Consider the following 18,671-nt stretch of genomic DNA (forward strand, 5'->3'; position numbering starts at 1 on the left):
AGCCACAGGCTCAGGGCAAGAGATGATCCTCCGTCCACAAAGGAGCCCCAGGAAATGTGGGCAATGGCAAAGCCAAGCTGAGCCCAAGGGGGAAGAGCAGGGGGCGGCACAGGGGGAAGGGGGTGGCCAGGCAGAGGTGGGGCCTGGGACCCCAGCTCTGGGGGCATGCAGGGTGTCTGCTGCACAGAGGAACAGACATTGGGCAAGCCCCCCACCACCACCATCCCTGGGCGCTGACAGGGTCGCCAGGAACACACACACATACACACACACACACACATGCACGCACGCACACGCTTCCTTATCAGCCAGACAACCTGGTCCTCAAGTCCGGAAGCAGCTCAGAGAGCCAGCCCTCTCCCCAACCCGTGCTTGGCCTGGACAATAGAATGGCCAGGGAAACACTTGGCTCTTCGCGAGGCCTCCTGGGACCTGGTGGTGGGCAGGGTCCTGAGCACAGCCCCCCAGCCCGGGACAGGATGGCCAATGGCCAGGGCCCTGGACCTGAGCCAGCTGGGGTGCCCTGGCCTCAGCCCTCCCTGCAGTCCCCGGCCTCCCTGGCTGCACCCCTCATAGGAGCTGCCGTCTAGCCTCCTATTCACCCCAACTCGGCTTTGGGAAGCTGACCCCAGCCCCTCACGCTCTGCTGGGCTCACAGGAACACAGCCAGGGCACACAAGCCACCTGGGCACGGAGGGTCCTGCCAGGAAAACCCTGTCTTTCTGGCTCTGGGCCTGGGTCTCCGCCTACATCCTTCCTGCTGCCACTCAGAGGCTGCATAGCCCCTGCTTCCCCCCGCCTCCCCCTGGGGGTGTTCCCCACTCGCGGGCCCCACCCACCTCAGGATTCACTGGTGGAGCCCCCCACCTCCACACCCAGGGTCTTTGCTGCTTTTTCATGCCAGGCCCAGGGGAACGTGAGGTCATGGGTCCCCAAACCTGGCTTTATGGCATGCCCTTGCTTCACTCCTGGCCTGGGAGGCACAGACAGCACCCCCATTTCGCAGCTGGAAAAAACAGGTGCAGAGAGGTGAAGAAACTTGCCTACAGTCTCCTGACTGGAAAGCAAGCGGAACAACAAGGACTACGCCTGGCTCAGAAACCAGCCTGGACCCTCTGCCTGCAGCCCAGGGGCTCAGGCAGGGCCAGGCCTGTCGGTCAGGGCCACGGCCGGGGCTGCAGGAGGGGTCTCTTTGAGGGGCTGGGGACGCAAAGGTGTCGGGGGTGGCAGGGGCTCCCTGTGGAGAAGCTGGCCAGGACCAAACCAGGGCAAGGCTTCCTGTGGCACGGCCCCTACCCGACCTCTGCCGGCCACCGGGCTGACTCGTGGGGTCAGGCTGGCCTGTCAGTCCCCTGCTGCTCCCAGGGAAAGAGGCACCCCTTGGATACCTGCCCGCCGCCCTGCCGGCTGTAGGACCTCAGGCCACCCGTGCTGGGGCCTGGTGTGAAGCAGCGCAGACCTCCATCCTGCGCTAGCCTCAGTTTCCCCACTGACACTAGGGCTGGCTGCCAGCGTCAGCACTCACACGCCCCGCCCCCACCCCACCCCTGATCACGGGGACTGGAACCCCAACCTCTCCTCTTCGTCCTTCTGGCCCCGTGCCTGGGCAGGATGTGCCTGGTGCTTGCTCCTGACCCCCCAGGATCCCAACAGAGGGGAGGGTGGGGGAGAGGTAGCTGGTGCGGCCTCCCTCAGCGCCTCCCTGTCAATCCCCATCTCAGCGCTCTGCTTTCCTGGAAAGCCCCAGGTTGCCAACGCAAACGGGGTTTCCTAGCAGCTTTGCCTGCAGCCTGGAGCCAAATTTCAGAGCCACGTGTTCGAGAGAGAAAGATGAAGAGGGAGGTTTGCAGGGGTCAGGCCGGAGTAAGCTCCTTGCAGCCTCACGTCCAGAGCCAGGACCTGCAGGGTCCACCCCTCCACACACTCACTCCAGGCTGACACTTGCCCTGCAGCAGCACACAACTTTCACTGCTGGGAAGTCCCTCGCATATCTAACCCAAATACCTCAAGCTGTAGAACAAGCTTTGGCCTTTCCTTATCTGCCAGGGCACAGGCTTGCTTAGAACAGGACAGAGCAGTGCCCACCCCTGCGGGGCAAGGCTCACTTGGCATGTGAGGCCAGGGGCCCCAGGAAACCGGGGTCGAAGTTTGTTTTGCTCTGTAACCACAGTGGTGGGCCTTCCGGGTTCAGACCTGCCTCAGTCTCCCCGTTGGTACAGTGGGCAGGAAAAGGGAGTCACCACAGAACCTCTGGCCGGCCCCTGGTGGGTGGGGACACAGACCTTCTGTCTGAAGTCAACTTGGCCCCGCCCCTCCTTAGAGAGATACCATTTTAATTCATGTTTATTTTAAAAATAAATACTCTGTTCTTCATTTTCACATTCAGGTGGGCGGGACAGTTAGGCAGGGAGGCCTTCCCGGGTGGGCAGTACCAAAGGGAACTTCTGCGCCAAACCCTCCTCCAAATGCCTGGAATGCCTCTCAGGCTTGCTGGCATGCCTGGCATGACCTCCTCCTGGCCACCAGAAGGAGGAGGATGGACGGTCCACCACGGGGGGCTTCAGGCCTGGGGTTGGGCTGAGGCTGCCTTCCGGGTGTCCCAGCTTGGGGCTCGGTGCCAGGGGAAGGTGGCCGCCCTCCGTCCACCGGGGTCCACCCCCTCGCAGGCCAGCAGCACTATATGCAGGTAACCAGCACGTCTATGGAGGTGGACAACTCGATCTCCTCGAAGAGCACGCGGCCCCCGGCGGCCCCGGAGCCACCGGCCTTGGCCGCAGCCCTCAGCAGGGCCTGGGCGTGGCGCAGGAAGTGCTGGTTCCGACGACGGCCCAGTCGGCGCAGCACGTGGTCCCGCCTGCAGAGACACGCAGGCCTCCGCTGTAGACTCGACAGCTCCAGTGAAACCCCCGACCCCAGGGCGAGGGGGACCCCGGGGCTCGGACCGGAAGCGTTAGGGCACCCAGCATTCCTGGGGGGTGCCTGGGTCTTGAAGGGTGCAAAGACCGGCGGAGACGGGAAGAAGCAAGCCTGATGGGAACAGCCTCTGAGGCCCAGGCAGAGGTTCCGGAAACCTAGTGCACCGAGGGAGGCAGCAGGGGGCCGCGAGGCCGATGCCACAATGCCGGAGCGGGGACAGGCAGGGGAGTCACAGCCGCCCCGGCCCAGCGGCAAGCAGACAGGCACGTGGGGGGTGGGAGGCGTGGCCCAGTGTGCTGCCCCTCCCGTCCCAGCACCCGAAGGAGCTGGAAGCACTGTCTCCCGCAGCGAGGGAGGGCCGGCCAGCCTGCGCAGGGAAACCCCGAGGGCCCAAAGGGGAACCTTCCGCCTATGCGCAGTTACTCTGAATCAAGGCCAAGCGGACGGCGCAGGCTGGGATCTGAGGATTCTCCGGTGGGGCAGGGGACCGGGAAGGGGCTAGGCCCGGGCTTTCTGTAGCCTCCCCATCCTGGAATCTCCAAGGCCATGGAGAGATTCAGCTGGGATTTCCATGTGCGTGATGACTCAGCACCCCCTCAAACACACACCCTAGGATCAAAGCCTTCTTCCTCCTGGCAGGTGTCGGGGCTTCCAGAAAGGGCTTTCTCCCGGAGCTGGGGGCCTGTGCCTTCCCCTAAGACTCGCTGGAGGAAGGGCTCCGGCTCCCTTCAGACTCCAGGGACCACAAGAGCGAATGAGGACGGCGAGATTAGAACACCGGGGAGGGGCAGAGACGATCCCACCGGGCCCCCACAGCCTGAGGGTCCGGGGCCCGCAGGTCGCGCCGCCCGCACCTGCTCACGGAGGCTGGGGCTAGTCCGAGCCCCGCCCGGAGGCCCCCTCCCCGTCTCCTGTCCCCAGAACCAGCTCCGGGGTACGAACCTGACGCCCGGGAGAGCTTGGCCCAGCCACGTGGCCTCGGAGCCCTGCGGAGACGCAGGAGCGGTGGGCCACCCTCGCCCCCAGCCCCCTTCCCGCCCCCGCCTGCAGCCCCTCGGTTAGTGCCCGGTTTAGCCCTCCTGCAGCCACCACCGCGGCCCCACCGGGACCGCCTCCGGCCCCGCGGAAGGGGACGTGGCCCCGGCTCAGGATTCCTCTTCCCTCCCCACGACACGGCGCAGAGGAGGCTCTCCGTGTCTGCTCAGGTGGGTGAGCCCAGGCCCCGCGGGGAAGGCCTGCCTGGCATCAGACGGGGAGTCGGGGACCAGCGGCCCAGATGAAGGGTGTCTGTGTGGGGAGGACATGCCTGAGCTCGCTCTGCTGGGGGTGGGGTGGAGGAGAGGTCTGACACAGTCCCTGCCCATCAGACGCGGCTTCGACCCTCATCCCTCCCCTACACCGCCCACAAAGTACATGCAAATCAACGCAAATATATGCAACGTGTCCTCCTCACCTGGCCCCTCCCCGGCACGCGGAAAGTGGGGCGATCCACTTGCCAAAGCCTGCCCACCGGGGGTCTCTTACAGGGGGCGAGATGAAACCAGATGAGGGGGGCGCTATTGGAGGGTCCGCGGGCTGGAGAACCCCCAAGAAGGCCAGCGCCCCGGGGCAGTTGGGCGATGCTCCTACCAAGCCCTGGAAGGTGCTGCTGATGGCCTGTGCCTCAAGGCCCATCTTCTGAGAGCCGCTCCGGCGGTCCTCACCCCGGAGCCGCTCGCGGGGTCTCAGGGCCTGCTCCAGGTACTTGCGGACAACATAGCGGTGCACCTCCTGCAGAGTCTCCTGAGGGGGGAAGCAGGGTCACAGGGAGGAGCCCTGGGCACGCCCCCACCAGCGCCCGCCCCGCCCCCGGATACCTGGGCCAGGGGTGGGGCCATGTGCTCCAGGAGGCCCGAGAAGGCCACCACCTTGTCCATGAGGGGCTGCAGCAGGTCCTGGGTCAGCCAGGCCTTGGTGCACAGGACCCTGAAGAGCGGCTGGGGGCAGAGCGGTGGGCAGTCTGCCAAGAGCTGACCCCCAGCACCCACTAGACCCTCCCCTGGGCACCCAGGGCATGGCTCCGGACAGGGGCGATTCAGGCCAAAGGTCGAGCTGGCATCCGAAAGAAAGTCTGGGGAGCTGACCCCCTTTTCTACGGTATCTTGGGGACAGCCCCTCTCCTGGCTCTACACCTTTCCCTGAGACTGCCTTTTCCAGGCCCGGAGGCCCCGTGGGCAAGGTTGGAGTTTGAGCCTCTAGCCAGGCCTTGCCTCGGGAGTTCTGGGGGCACCTTGAGGGGCTGGATGAGGCGCCGTTCCCTGGATGCACCCTCTCTGAGGAGAGAGTCCTCAGAGAGTCTGAGAGTTTGTCTCTGAGAGGAGGAGACTGAAAGCTTTAGTCTCTTAGTCGTGTCTGACTCTTTGTGACCACGTGGAGTGTACCTCCATCCATGGGATTCTCCAGGTAAGTATACTAGAGTGGATTGCCATTCCCTTCTCCAGGGGATCTTCCTCACCCAGGGATCGAACCTGGGTGTGCTGCAATTATTGGTGGATTCTTTACCATCTGAGCCACCAGAGAAGCCCAAGAAGAGTGAAGGACGAAGGTAATTGTTTCCCAACTGTTCTTGCTCAGCTGGGAATATGTCTGGGTTCCCTGCCTGTGCCCGAAACACCACCCCAACACGCCCCTATGGTAAATGAGTGCTCTGACTTGGGCCCCCAGGCTCAGGACACAGGGCGCACGTGCTGAGCAAGCAAAGTGGGGAGAAAGGGCCCGCCCCCTCACCTGCACAGCGCCCTGCAAGCCCTGGAGCAGCCCCTTCTGAAAGGCATGGGCAGCAGCCCCCAGGGCCTTCTCCAGCTCTCCAAAGCTTTCTGGGAACTTGGCCAGAAGGTGAGTCCTGGGGAGGGGGGCGGGCCAGGAGGGGGCAAAGTGGGCAAGGGGTCACGGCCTGGCATACAGCCGTGAAGGCTGGGTGCCACCCCAGTTCTGATCACTCAGACTATAGTGTGAAGGGCAGCCCCCTGGGGCGGCACAGTGGAGAAGACCTGGGAGTGGTAACGTGAGGGGGCAGCACTGCGCCCGGGAGCCGAGTACAGGGGGGTGGGCCAGGAAGTGTTCGAGGTCCCACCGCATGGCAGGGCCTCCTGTGGCAGGGCTGAGCCAGACCTCCATCCCTCCTGGTGACAGAACAGTGCAGCACAGCCCTTCCTGGCCCAGAGGCCCTCCTCAGACGCTGTGATAGTCGCTCAGTCATGTCCGACTCTTTGTGACCCCGTGGACTGTAGCCCGCCAGGCTCCTCTGTCCACGGGGTTCTCCAGGCCAGAATATTGGAGTGGGTTTCCATTCGCTTCTCCAGAGGATCTTCCCGACCCGGGGATTAACCCAGGCCTCCTACATTGCAGGTGGATTCTTTATCCTCTGAGCTCCCAAGGAAGCCATTTGAGCCTCATAACTGCCTCTCCAAATATCACAATGTCCCCATTTCATCATTGAGGAGGCAGGGCTAGGCTCTCCCAGTTTGCAGCCCAGGGACACAGAAGTGAAGTCTCTCAGTTGAGTCCAACTCTTGGTGACCCCATGGACTGTAGCTCGCCAGGCTCCTCCATCCATGGAGTTTTCCTGGCAAGAGTACTAGAGTGGGTTGCCATTTCCTTCTCCAGAAAGACAGGCTAAATTTCTACCAGGGGCTTGACTAGAGATGGCCTACACCAGAGTCCCCTGTGCCCACAACCAGCCTGGCACAGTCTAGGGACAAGAGTGTTAGAGATCCAGCGCCTTATCACGGTCGTGCTTTGGGTTCCCAGGTGCAGCAAGTACTGCCTGCGTGACCGAGGACCAGCGGCGATGCCTCTCTGAGCCCCCACACTGCAGTCCCGTCTGGCCGTGGGGACATCACACCATCAGCAGTAGCTGATGCATCTTCAGCTGGGGGACACTACGGCTTAGCCTGGGCTGAAGGCTCTGGCAGCCCACAGCGGAGGGCCACTGGCCCCTGAGGCAGAGGAACCCAGGCCCTGGCACCAGCAAGGCCCTGTGGATTGGGGAAGGGGGAGTGTCAGGGAGGGCTTCCAAGAACAGAGAGGGTCCCTAAAAGGAAGAAGGCTGAGCGGGATGAAGGGAGGAGAGCATGGAGCCCTGGGTGGCAGGGATGAGCTGGGCAAGGGTGGCTGGAACCTTGGCCTCTGCTCAGCCCTGAAGCTCCCCGCGTCCCTGCCAGGGCCTCAGCTCTGCGGGGCCAAGGGAGGACCCCACGGAGGGGACGGGGCGGGGACGAGCACGGAGAAGGGGTCCTCTCTGGGAGGCCTCTGGGCAAGGCCACCAAGGGGCCACATGGGCGGTATCTGCGTCGCGGTTCCCAGGGCTCTCTCGCCCCCTGCCGGTCGCGCTGGGCACCGCGAGACAAACCCACCTGAGCTCCTGGCAGGCATTGATGCTGGCGCACAGGTTAGGCTCGCTCACCGCCCCCAATTTCAGAAAAGCCTTTTCGTACCTGGGGGGCGGGGTACGCAGGGGCCTTGGAGACTCTTCCTGGCTGCTAAGACCCCGAGTCCGCCCTCCAGGCTTCTCCCTCCCAGTTGTCTGGAATCTCGGATTCCCAGGAAACGGGATAGGTGGCTCCTCCCCAGGGACAACCAGCGTCCACACCCTGGCCACCCCGCCCACCACATCCCAGCCCAGGATTCGCCTGCACTTTTGCAGGAAGAGCCCCAGCGCCCGGGCGCAGATCCCCAACGTGGTGGCCTCCAGCTCTGCGGAAATGTCGCCGGCCACCTTCACGTGCTCCACCACGAGCTGCGAGCGAGCGCGTCTGAGCCCTCGGTCCCAATGTTCCCAGCACCGACCTCGTGGGGCAAAGACGTCTCTACCCTCCCCGATCTGCCTCCCAGTCTTGGCTCCGACTTCCAGGGGCCCCAATTTCCAGGGGGTCAGCCCTCCCAGCTCTGCACACTCACGTGGACCCCCGCCCCCGCCCCCGCCCTAAGCTGGGAGCTGTGGCCTTGCTCTCCCAGCTTGGCTATGAGACCCGGGGACCTCTGACTGCGCACCTACGTGGGGCCTCAGGCTCCTGTCCGATGGGGAGAGGCACTTGTGACTGTGACTTTTAAGAGAGTCTCCACTGCCCGAGGCCCAAACACACGTCCTTCCCTCCAGCGCACCATGCAGACGTCGAAGGACAGCAACGTGTGGTAGAGGCCCCGCAGCACGTCGGGGGCGTCCGCAGCCGCCCAGGACTCAGCAGCAGCTGCAGGATGCCGTCGAAGCAGCTTGCGATCTTGGTCTGTGAGGGCCAGGGAAGGGGCCACGGTGAGTGAGACCCTCCCAGGAGGGAGGCCCCCCCACCTCCAAGACCTAGGGCGCGCCCTTGGAGACAAGGGCACCCCTGTCGGGACACAGGCCCACGCCCGAGGCCGCAGGGCGCAGAGAGGCTCGGGCCCTGGGCACTGCGCCTCCCTAGCCTGCTGGCATTGACCACCCTCTACCTGGACCCCGCCCCCTCCGGCCCGGCCCCGGTCTCACCTCCAGGAAGCTGGTGTAGTCGTCCTCCAGTCGGGCCCACACTTCCGGTGCCAGGAGCGGGGGCAGCGGCTCCGAGGGCAGAGCCTGGTCCTGGGAGCCCAGGAAATCAGGACTGGAAGGCAGGGCGGGGCCTGAAGGTCGGGGCGGGACTCTGATGCGGCCGCGGCTGCCCTCACTGCCCTCTGCCTTGGCTCAAAGCCTAAGGCCATCGCTGTGAGGCCCAGAATCTGGGCTTCCATTCACACGCCCGGCCCCCCACCCCGCCCTCCAGGATTCCGTGCCAAACGCCCCTCCGCCCAACTTCCCACCTCAGGATTTCCTGGCTAAGCAGTCAGCGGAGCGTGCCCCGAAAGCATAAAGATGGCAGTCCGGATGGACCTCCACCAGCTTGCTTCGGAAGTGACCTCCACCCTCACGCTCGGGTTCACCCAAGATTGAGCTCTAAACGCCCCCAGGACCTTGCAGTTCAGGATCCAGCTAGGATCCAGCCCACACCGGGGCGGGTGCCTGTCTGCAGCCACACAGAATATTAAGGAGCCCAGCACTTTGGCGCCCCCTCCAATTGCCCGTCTGCCTGGGGAGCTGGGGAGCGCTCAGGGGCACGGGCGACCCACCCCATCACGTTCTGCACAGCCCTGAACCGAGGTGTCCATCCAAAGCAAGAGTGGGGGTGAAAGCCAGCCCTCAAGGAGCGCGGTGAGCCCGTGGTTGTGTTCAGCCTGGAGGAGGCGCCCTTGGCCAGTTCACTCAAAGGCCCCACGTGGACTAGGGGGGACTCACTGGGCTCACCGCCTCGGAAGCAACCCCGCCCGGAGCGCTTTCCAGCTTCGGAACCCGAGAGGGAGAGCACCAGGGTCTGGGATGGGGAAGAGAGAATGTCAAAGGGCTCCCGGATCGGATCTTGGGTGCCTAACAGCCAGCACTCTCCTGGGGAGGAAAAGGTGCCCTGTGCCCTTCAGAGCAGGTTCCTGAAGGCTTCGCGCGCGGGCAGTGCCAGCCCCTCCTTGCCCTCGCCCCACCCCGCGGCCTCCGGCCCGGGCTTCACCTGCTGTAGACGTTGGCGACCCAGTCCAGCAGCACGTAGAGCTGCTCGCAGCCGCGGGCGTCGTGCGCGAGCTCCTGGAGGCGCCTGGCCACCGCGCCGTGGAAGGCACGCAGGTAGGCCTCCCACGCCGGGAAGCCGGCGGCCGCGTAAGCGGGGTGCACCTCCCGCTGCACCTTCTGCAGGTCGCGGCGAACCAAAGCGCCGAGTTCGGCCAGGAGCCGGGCTAAGTCCAGGGCAGCGCCGTCCGCCCCCGGCGCCTGCTCCGCGCTCGCCTGCCGCACGCGCTCCTCCGCGCTCCGCCGCACGGCGTACTCCCAGTACTGGCGCTTCTGCTCAAAGCGGAGTTCAACGCCCCCCGAGGAGGACGTCCACCCCTTTACCTGGATGTCCCAGCACTGGACGGGGGTGGGGTCAGGCTGGAGGGGGCTGGCCCAGGCCACCGGGGGCTTATCGAGGCCTTGCAGCCCGCAGGGAAGGCCGTGGGAGGGGCCTTGCTGCTGCTGCTGCTGCTGCTCAGTCGCTTCAGTCCTGTCTGACTCTGTGGGACCCCAGAGACGGCAGCCCACAAGGCTCCCCTGTCCCTGGGATTCTCCAGGCAAGAACACTGGAGTGGGTTGCCATTTCCTTCTCCTTGGTTCTATATTTAACCAGGGGCTGGAGGCTCCCAACTCTCTTCCCCACTGCCACCCCCACCCCGGCCCCTTAGAGGACCGGGAGGGGGTCTCCAGGGCTTGGGGACCTGGGCGCAGGGCCCTCACCACCCCCAGGCTGCCCCAGGCTCCGCTCACTCCCCACCCCCTTTCAGCCCCGCCTGGCTGATGGGGAAAAATTAGAGAAACTTCTTGGCCTGCTGGGACCTCCCTCCCACTGTGTAAAGACAAGTTGAAGGTGGTGGGGGCCAGCAAGTTCTCACTTCAGCCCAAGGAACTAGGGACCAAAAGAGGGCAGGACCTGCTGAAATCACTGACCAACCAGAGGCTGAGCCACCCCCCATCCCCAGGCCACCCCTCACCATGGGGACAAAGGCCAGGCTGGAGCCAGCATTTGACCCTTGGGTGATATTGGGCCGGAGCGGCCTCTCCCCAGGCCTCGGTGTGCCTGGGGTGATTGACACCAGGACGGGCAGGGCCCAGCCCCTAACCCACCCCTCTCCCCCCCCATGCCAGCAAGATGTCCGTCCAGGGGACAGACATGCAGGGGGTCACTGAGGCCTACCTTCCTCTCCCAGAGGCCGCTGAGCAGCTGGAAGGAGGCTGCCTGGAGGGAGGGGCCGGCCCAGGTGCTCCATGCGGGCCTTATCAGCCCCGCCCCGGCCACAGGTCCTGGTTCTCCCAGATGCCAGGACTCAGGGACCGTGCCCTCAGATCAGCCCCGACACAGCAGGGAGCATCGTGCCAGCAGCTGTCTGTCCCCTCCTTTCCCCACCCCCGACCGTACCCCCATCCTGCCCCGCTCAGGGCTATGTCTCCAGGGAGTGTGGGGGCAGGACAAGCCAGATTACCTTGGTTGGCAAGAGCTCACACTTAGTAAGCACCTACTGTATGCTCGGTCCAATGCCTGGCACGTGTCAGATCCCCATGACAACAAAGTGACAGGGTGTCATTCACCCCACTTCATAGATAAGGAAACAGGCTCAGAGAGGGGCAGGGTCTTGCCTTAAGCCACACAGCTCAGGGGCTGGGAGTCAGGACCAGCCTGGGTCTGGCTAGGAACCTGGGAGCAGAGGCTGAACCCTGTCTCCCAGTACCAGCAGCCCAGCATTGCTGCCCAGGGAACCCTTTCTCCTGGCAGAGGGTCCGAAGGTGGGCAGGCTGCCAGATGCCAGGAGTGGCATCAGACTTGAGTTCTCCCAGGAAGCTGAGGGGAAAATTCTGGGGGAAGAGGGGCAGCTTCCGGCTGGGTCTCACGGGAGGTAACAGAGGCAAAGACTTGAAACCCAGCCACCCTGCCTGACCACCTCGTCCCAAAGCCCATCGAGGGCCCCCTGGTGTTCCTCTGCCCCCTGCTCCCCGAATCCTGCTTCAGCAGCTTCCCAAGTCATTCTTGACCTTCACAAGGCACAAGTCAATCAGGTCACTCTCCTGCTTTAAACCCTTCCGTGGCTCCCCACAGCCTGGCATTTGAAGCCCCTCTCACCCCCCATCATGGTCTGTACTTCTTCCAGCCTCACTCCCAGGCCTCCTGGGCCTGCACCCAGCCAGCCTCCCAGCTTCTGCTCAGGCAGCTCCTCCTCCCAGCCTCTCCCTCTGGATTTCAGAAGCTGGGGTGCAGTTGTCTCCACCTCCGAGCAGTCCTTGGGCTGTTCTGTACCACCTGCCTGCTCATCAGGCCCCCGGACTGGCCCCCTGGTGATGGGGCCTCCTCACTGGCCTGGGGACCTCTGTCCATCCACCCCTCCGTCTCCCCGGAGGCAGCCTGCGGGGGCAGTGAGCCTTCAGTGTGAGGGTCACCCCTGCCTGTGCGGGCCCTCTCGGGCATCAGGCTGGTGTCTTCTGGGCTGCAGACTCCCTGCTGACTCTGCCGTGGCCCCTGTCCCGGTCCTGCCTCCCCACCCATGGGGCCTCTTCCTGGTTGTCTTTCTCTCTGTTCTGTTGCCCTGAGTGTTCAGAGGCCCTGGCCCCTGCACCTTGGCCTCAGCTGAGCCTCAGGAGCCAGGAGACACAGGCCTGGGCTGTGCCCTGAGGCCCATGAGGGCCTCATGGAGAACCATGAGGTTCTCCAGGTCAGGGCATCGCGCCCACTGCAGGGCCAGGAGCAGGTGTGGGAGCACCACCCAGAGGCCATGCTTACCGGAAGCTCCCACCTGAGGCCACCCTGTCTGTGACCAAGTCAGGTCTGGGCTCCCCTCAGCACTGGGTATCTCCACCCCAGCTTCCCCCCGCTTTTCCCAGGCCTGCCTTCCTATAGCGGCCCCTCCCAGGTATCCCATCGCAGTCCCAATCTTGCCACCTCCCCAGGGCCTGGGCCAGCAGCCCATCCTTCAAAGCTCCAAAGTAGCCAGCTGGGGCAGAGGACGGCGTCTCCCTCGTACCTCCCCCATCACCTGGTCACAGGTCCTAACTGTTCTCCTTCCTAGACCCCCTGGATTCCATCTCCTTAGAGGGGTCGGGGGTCTTGCCAGAATATAAACCTCCCTTAAAGCCCTTCTCTGCCATGTAAGATTCTTCTGAAATAAGGAAGAAGACAAGCATGTGTGTTCTGAGGGCATTCAACATTTGCCTAGAAGAACTAGTTAAGTCAATAAGGCAAGAAAAATGAATAAGAGGTATAAATATTGGGAAGGACCTGATAAGAATGTCATTATTTGGAGGTGCTATGATTACCTGCTTAGAAATAGCTTTCTGAAACTCCAGAAAAGCCTATTTTCAAAAAGTTCTTAACCGGACATGGAACAATGGACTGGTTCAAAATTGGGAAAGGAGTACGTCAAGGCTGTATATTGTCAACCTGCTTATTTAATGTCTAAGCAGAGTCCATCGTGTGAAATGCTGGGGGAAGCACAACTGGAATCAAGATTGTTGGGAGAAATATCAATAAACTCAGCTAAGCAGATGATACCACCCTTATGGCAGAAAGTGAAGAAGAACTAGAGAGTCTCTTGACGAAGGTGAAACAGAGTGAAAAAACTGGCTTAAAATTCAGCATTCAAAAAATGAAGATCATGCCATCCAGTTCTATCACTTCATGGCAAATAGATGGGGAGAATGGAAACAGCAACAGACTATTTTCTTGGGCTTCAAAATCACTGCAGATGGTGACTGTAGCCATGTAATTAAAAAACGCTTGGTCCTTGGAAGAAAAGCTATGACAAACCTAGACAGTATTAAAAAGCAGAGACATTACTTTGCTGACAATTGTCTGTATACTCAAAGCTATGACTTTTCCAGTAGTCATGTATGGATTTGAGAGTTGGACCACAAAAAAGGCTGAGTGCCGAAGAATCGATGATTTTGAACTGTGGTGTTGGAGAAGACTCTTGAGTCCCTTGGACTGTAGGAGATCAAAACCAGTCAATCCTGAATAATTTTTGGAAGGACTGATGCTGAAGGTGAAGCTCTAGTACTTTGGCCACCTGATGCAAAGAGTCGACTCATTAGAAAAGACCCTGGTGCTGGGAAAGATTGAAGGCAGGAGGAGAAGGGGACGACAGAGGATGAGACAGTTGGATGGCATCACCAACTCAATGGACATAAGTCTGAGCAAACCCGGGGGATGGTGAAGGACAGGGAGGCCTGGCGTGCTGTGGTCCATGGGGTCGCAGAGTCGGATACGACTGAGTGACTGAACAACAACAACAAAAGGGCACGTAAAAGCCTTCCCTTCTTGAGGCTTTCCTGGTAGCTCAGTGGGAGAGAATCCACCTGCCAACGCAAGAGAGATGGGTTCGATCCCTGATCCGGCAAGATCCCATATGCTGCGGGGCAACTGAGCCCTTGCACCCCAACTATTGAGCCTGTGCTCCAGAGCCCCGAACGGCAGGTACTGAAGCCCGCGTGCCTAGAACCCGTGCTCCACTGAGATGAGAGAGGCCTGCCCTCCACAGCGGAGCGCAGCCCCCACTGGCCAGAAACAGAGAAGCCCTGCAGCAGTGACAACCCAGCATAGCCAAAAACAGATAAATACCAACTTTAAAGAGACTTCCCTTAATGCAGCAACCAGATAGAACCCTTGTTCCCCCCCGCGCTGCCTTCCCCTTCAGGAGAAGCACACGTTCCTCCTTAGCTCGGCATTCAAGGCCGTACCTGGCCCCTCCAGTTTCTTCTACTCTCTCACCCACTCTGATCACTCGGATACACTCACGTGTCCTCCGCACCTTTGTACAGACTGTCCTCTCTGCCAACAGTGACCTCACCCTCACCTTCTCCAGCTGCTCGCGGCTGCTTCACGGCTCAGCTCAGGTGGCTCCTCCGGCAAGAAGCCTTCCCCGACTCCCTGAGCCCCAGACCACAGTCAGGACCTCCTGCTCCGTGCCTGGTTCCTGACCTGCGCATGCCTCCTCCCATGACGGAGGGGCACTTCCAGGGTCGGGGGCATCTTCCCCTTGACCAGGAGCCCCCCAGGGCAGGGAGTGGGCCTGACCCAGCGTCCAACCATGGTAGGTGCCCAAGGAACACAGATAAGCAGTTTCATGTAGGCGCATCCGCCCTTGGGTGTGCAGCCACTTCTGTGACTGGTGTCCCCTGGGGTGTGTGCCTCAGCGGGTCTGTGAGTGGCTGTGTCTGTGCGTGTCCCTCTGTCTGCGTGTCTCCATGTCCCTGTCTGTCTGTCTGCTTCTATGTGTGTGTGCGTGTTCACTGTGACTTGAGCTGGCATTCTGGTCTGGGCTCTAAGCTGAAGCCGTTAGCCTGGAAGGCCACCGGCAGAACCGGAATTTTCCCTAAGCCCTTGAATCCCCGCCTCCTGAGCACAACACCCCAGAGGCCCTCCTCCTCTACCTGCGTGGACATACCTGCCGGGTGAGTAGACGCTGGGCCCCAGGCAGAGCAGGGCCACCAGGAGAAGCCGGCGGGGCCGGGCCCTCAGAGCGGGACCCGGGCGATGGGGCCTCTGGAGCAGCCAGGGGGACTGACCCACGGCTGGGGCTTTCCAGCTGCGGTCACACCGGCCGGCCCCCGCCCCACCCCCAGCCCCACCCCACCACACTTTCAGATGTCCTCCCCCTGCCCCTGCCCGCCCTGCTCAGAGGCAATCAGGCCAACCTTTGATTCCTGCAGCAGTGGGGAGCCCAGCCCAAGCTCAGGTCAGGGGCCCTGGTGGCTGTCAGCTTAAAAAATGGGGACTGTCCCAGATAAATTCAGACATTTGATCACTTAAAACGTAAGGTGTGCAGCAGAAACTAACACGGCATTTTAAACCAACTCTACTCCAACAAACAAACAAAACCAGGTAAGGTGAAGAGTTTGGTCTTCACCCAAAACCAGTGGGGCGTCTTTGGTTTTGGGCCTTTTGCTGGCTCGGCCTTTTTTTTTTAATTGAGGTATAATACATGTGTTTGTGTGATGAGTTGCTTCAGTCATGTCCAACTCTTTGTGACCCTGTGGACTGTAGCCTGACAGGCTTTTCTGTCCCCGGGATTCTCCAGGCAAGAATACTGGAGTGGGTTGCCGTGCCCTCTTCCAGGAGGTCTTCCTGGCCCAGGGATTGAATACGCATCGCCTGCATTGGCGGGTGGATTCCTGACCACTGAGCCACCTGGGGAAGCTCCATAACACACACGAGAGTACAATATTTAAGAGCATGGTCATTGCTTTGTTTTGTACCCTGGTGGCTCAGTCGGTAAAGACTCTGCCCACAGCACGGGAGACCTGGATTCGATCCCTGGGTCAGGAAGATCCCCTGGAGAATGAAATGGCAGCCCGCTCCCGTATTCCTGCCTGGAGAATTTCACGGACAGAGGAGCCTGGTAGGCTACAGTCCATAGGGTCACAATGGGTTGGACAGGACTAAGTGACTTCTAAAAAAAATTTTTTTTCCTTTTTCTTGATTAAACTTTATGTATGTATAGACCCATATAGCAAGATGGATCAAGATACAGAATGTTCCTAGTCCTGCAGCACATATTTCCCCTGACGTATCCACTACTCTGACCTCTAACACCAAAGATTGTTTATGCCTGCTTTTTAAAAATTAAGGTATGATAGCAGTGACGTGCACTACTCAAGTGTACAGTTTAAGACTGTTCTTTATATGGAGTCCTGCATAAGCACCATCCAAGTCAGATTACAGAACATTCCTAGAAGCCCACAAGGCTCGCTGCTACCCATGGCCCTCAGTGCCTCCCAACAGAGGTAGCCGCTATTTTATGTCCGTAGGTTAGTTTCCTCACAGGCTTCTTTAGTGTGCCGTCTTCAACCTCGTCTGCTCCGCCTGGCTGGCCCGGCTCCTCCTGAAGCTGCCCGCTCGCCCCTCCTCCCATTTCAGGGATCCCCTAAGTTTGGGTGAACTCCGGGAGTTGGTGATGGACAGGGAGGCCTGGCGTGCTGCAATTCATGGGGCCGCAAAGAGTCGGACACGACTGAGCGACTGAACTGAACTGAACTGAACTTCCGACGCCATTGGAAAAGACCCTATGCTGGGAAAGATTGAAGGCAGGAGAAGGGAACGACAGAGGATGAGATGGCTGGATGGCATCACCGACTCGATGGACATGAGTTTGAGTAAGCTCCAAGAGATGGTGATGAACAGGGAAGCCTGGCATGCTGCAATCCATGGGGTTGCAAAGAGTCAGACACGACTGAGCGACTGGACGGAACTGAACTGAACCCTACATCCTGGCTCCCCAGCCCTTGCCTGATCATCCCCACGGTCTCATTGATCCCCCACGAGTTCTAGGCTGCCCCTCCTCTTCCGATGCCAAGGGTTTCTCTGGATGCAGATATTCACCATCACCCACCTTCCCCAGACACACGCATAAACCCGCAATCTGAGTACCAGCCCAGAGGGAACGGCAGGCCGCTTCCTACCAAACTGCCACCCCAAGGCGTCTATCTGCGAGGAGGGGATGGTGGGCAGTAGAGTTTGAAGCGGCCGTTGGGGGTGCATCACGAATTCATGGGGCGCTGGGTGGCCCCTCTGCGGCAGCCCCCACCCAGCCCGGGCCTCATTCTCCCGTCAAGTCGGAGCAGGGCCCGCCTTTCCCAACGGCCGCTTCCAGCTCAGAGGAGGCCCGGCTTTAAAACACCCTGTCGTGAGGTTGAAGTCGCCAGCACTGCGGCAGCCGGGCAGCCTTGACGCTCTTCTCAGCGCACCAACCCCGAAGCCCCCGGGCAGGCCAGAGCCCGTGGGCGTCGCCTCGCGCCTTGGGGGCCCCTCCTGGAGCCTCGTCGCGCACGCGTGGCGGCAGCGCGGGCCCGGCACACAGGTGCCAGGTCCCGCACCACGGGCCACGTAGCACCACAGGCCACCGTCTGCACCACGGCAATAATTTCCCTGGCGTCTACTGATGGACACTCGGGGGGTTCCCAGTGCTTTGCTACGACAATGCAAGTGACTGTCGTGCTACCTGTCCTTTCTCATGGATGTTAGAGAGTTGATAAGATTCATTCATAGGAGCAGAATGGTTCCCAGGAATCTCTGTGGGTTTCACTGATCTTGCTGAGTGGCCCTCCGTAGGGGCTGTGAAATCACACTTCCAGAGTAGTTGTGGGGGTGGCTCCTGGTGACTGTCAGCCTTGCCAGACACTGTCGTCACCCACACACTAGGGGTTTGGGCACTCTATTCTTTTTAAATATTTTTAATTTTTTGACCATGCCATGTGGCGTGAGGGATCCTAGTTCCCCAACCAGGGACCAAACCCGTGACCCCGCAGTGGAAGCTCTGAGTCTTAACCACTGGCCCACCAGGGAAGACCCGGGAGATTTGGGCAGCCTAATGAGCCACCCTCCCTTTCTGCGCATCTTTCAAACCAGAAACCCCAGGCTTTCCCCAGGACTCCCCTGGCTGCAAGAAGGCCCCGTGGTCCCCGTTGGGATGGGAATGAGGCTTCCCCTGCCTCCCTGCCCTGGGCCAGCCTCACCTCCCTGTCCCAGCCCTCACAGACCAGGCCTCCTCCTGGGCACCCTGGCACTCCTCAGGGGCTCCCTGGCCTCCCTGTAGCATCCCCGCTCTCCCTACAGCAGCCAGAGAGTTCTTTCCCAGTCACAGATCCCAGCAAACTGCCTCTTCAGAGTCCTTAGTGCTCCCCCCTTTACAGTGAGTGGAGTGAGTGAACCCCAACGCCCAGCCCCAACCAAGGCCCCCTCGTTGCCAGCCTGCCACTTCGAGGGGGCTTCTTGAATCCCCACTCCCGGCCAACCCTGCCTTGAGCTCTTTCTTTCCCTAAAACCTGAGCCCTTCCCAGGTCCTCGGCTGTTTCCCTTCCGGTGCTGCCCCTCCCTGCTCTGTGCACATGCCTGTCCCCCGCCACGGTCCCCACCCCCCAGTGAGTACCGCCCGTGGCCACAGCGGGACTGCCCCACCCCATAACCGCTGCATCACCCCACGTCATCTGCTGGGCACTTCAACCTGGACTGTTTATTAACTTGCTCCCTGTTCCTTCCGGGCCTCCCAGGGATGTGAGCCCTGCAGGGAGAGCCCGGCCCGCCCTCCCCACTGCTCCCCTGCAGGGACGGGGCGGGGTTGGAGGGTCCCAACCACGCTTGTCCCACCGCTGACCATGGCCTCCCTCCCAGTTCACAGGAGCCTGGATGGGGGCCGGGGATGGGGTC

General features: G+C 61.3%; 1 protein-coding gene across 1 annotated transcript; it reads right to left on the reverse strand.

The window, feature by feature from the left end:
• Positions 1–2,325: 2,325 nt before the first annotated feature.
• LOC147348904 (uncharacterized) lies at positions 2,326–18,063 on the reverse strand. The gene is given in 15 exon segments (XM_086365450.1): positions 2,326–2,854; positions 4,370–4,698; positions 4,773–4,892; positions 5,683–5,797; positions 7,311–7,693; positions 8,059–8,132; positions 8,135–8,180; positions 8,420–8,531; positions 9,465–10,376; positions 10,477–10,562; positions 10,680–10,721; positions 11,212–11,335; positions 16,858–16,952; positions 17,146–17,371; positions 17,981–18,063. Coding segments are annotated over 15 exon segments (2,925 nt in total). The 3' UTR covers positions 2,326–2,676.
• Between the last annotated feature and the right edge of the window lie 608 nt (positions 18,064–18,671).

Source organism: Bos grunniens, chromosome 21 (genome assembly GCF_055505025.1).
Source record: "Bos grunniens cultivar Pamir isolate PY7600 chromosome 21, Bosgru_T2T1.0, whole genome shotgun sequence".
NCBI classification, from domain to species: Eukaryota; Metazoa; Chordata; class Mammalia; order Artiodactyla; family Bovidae; genus Bos; species Bos grunniens.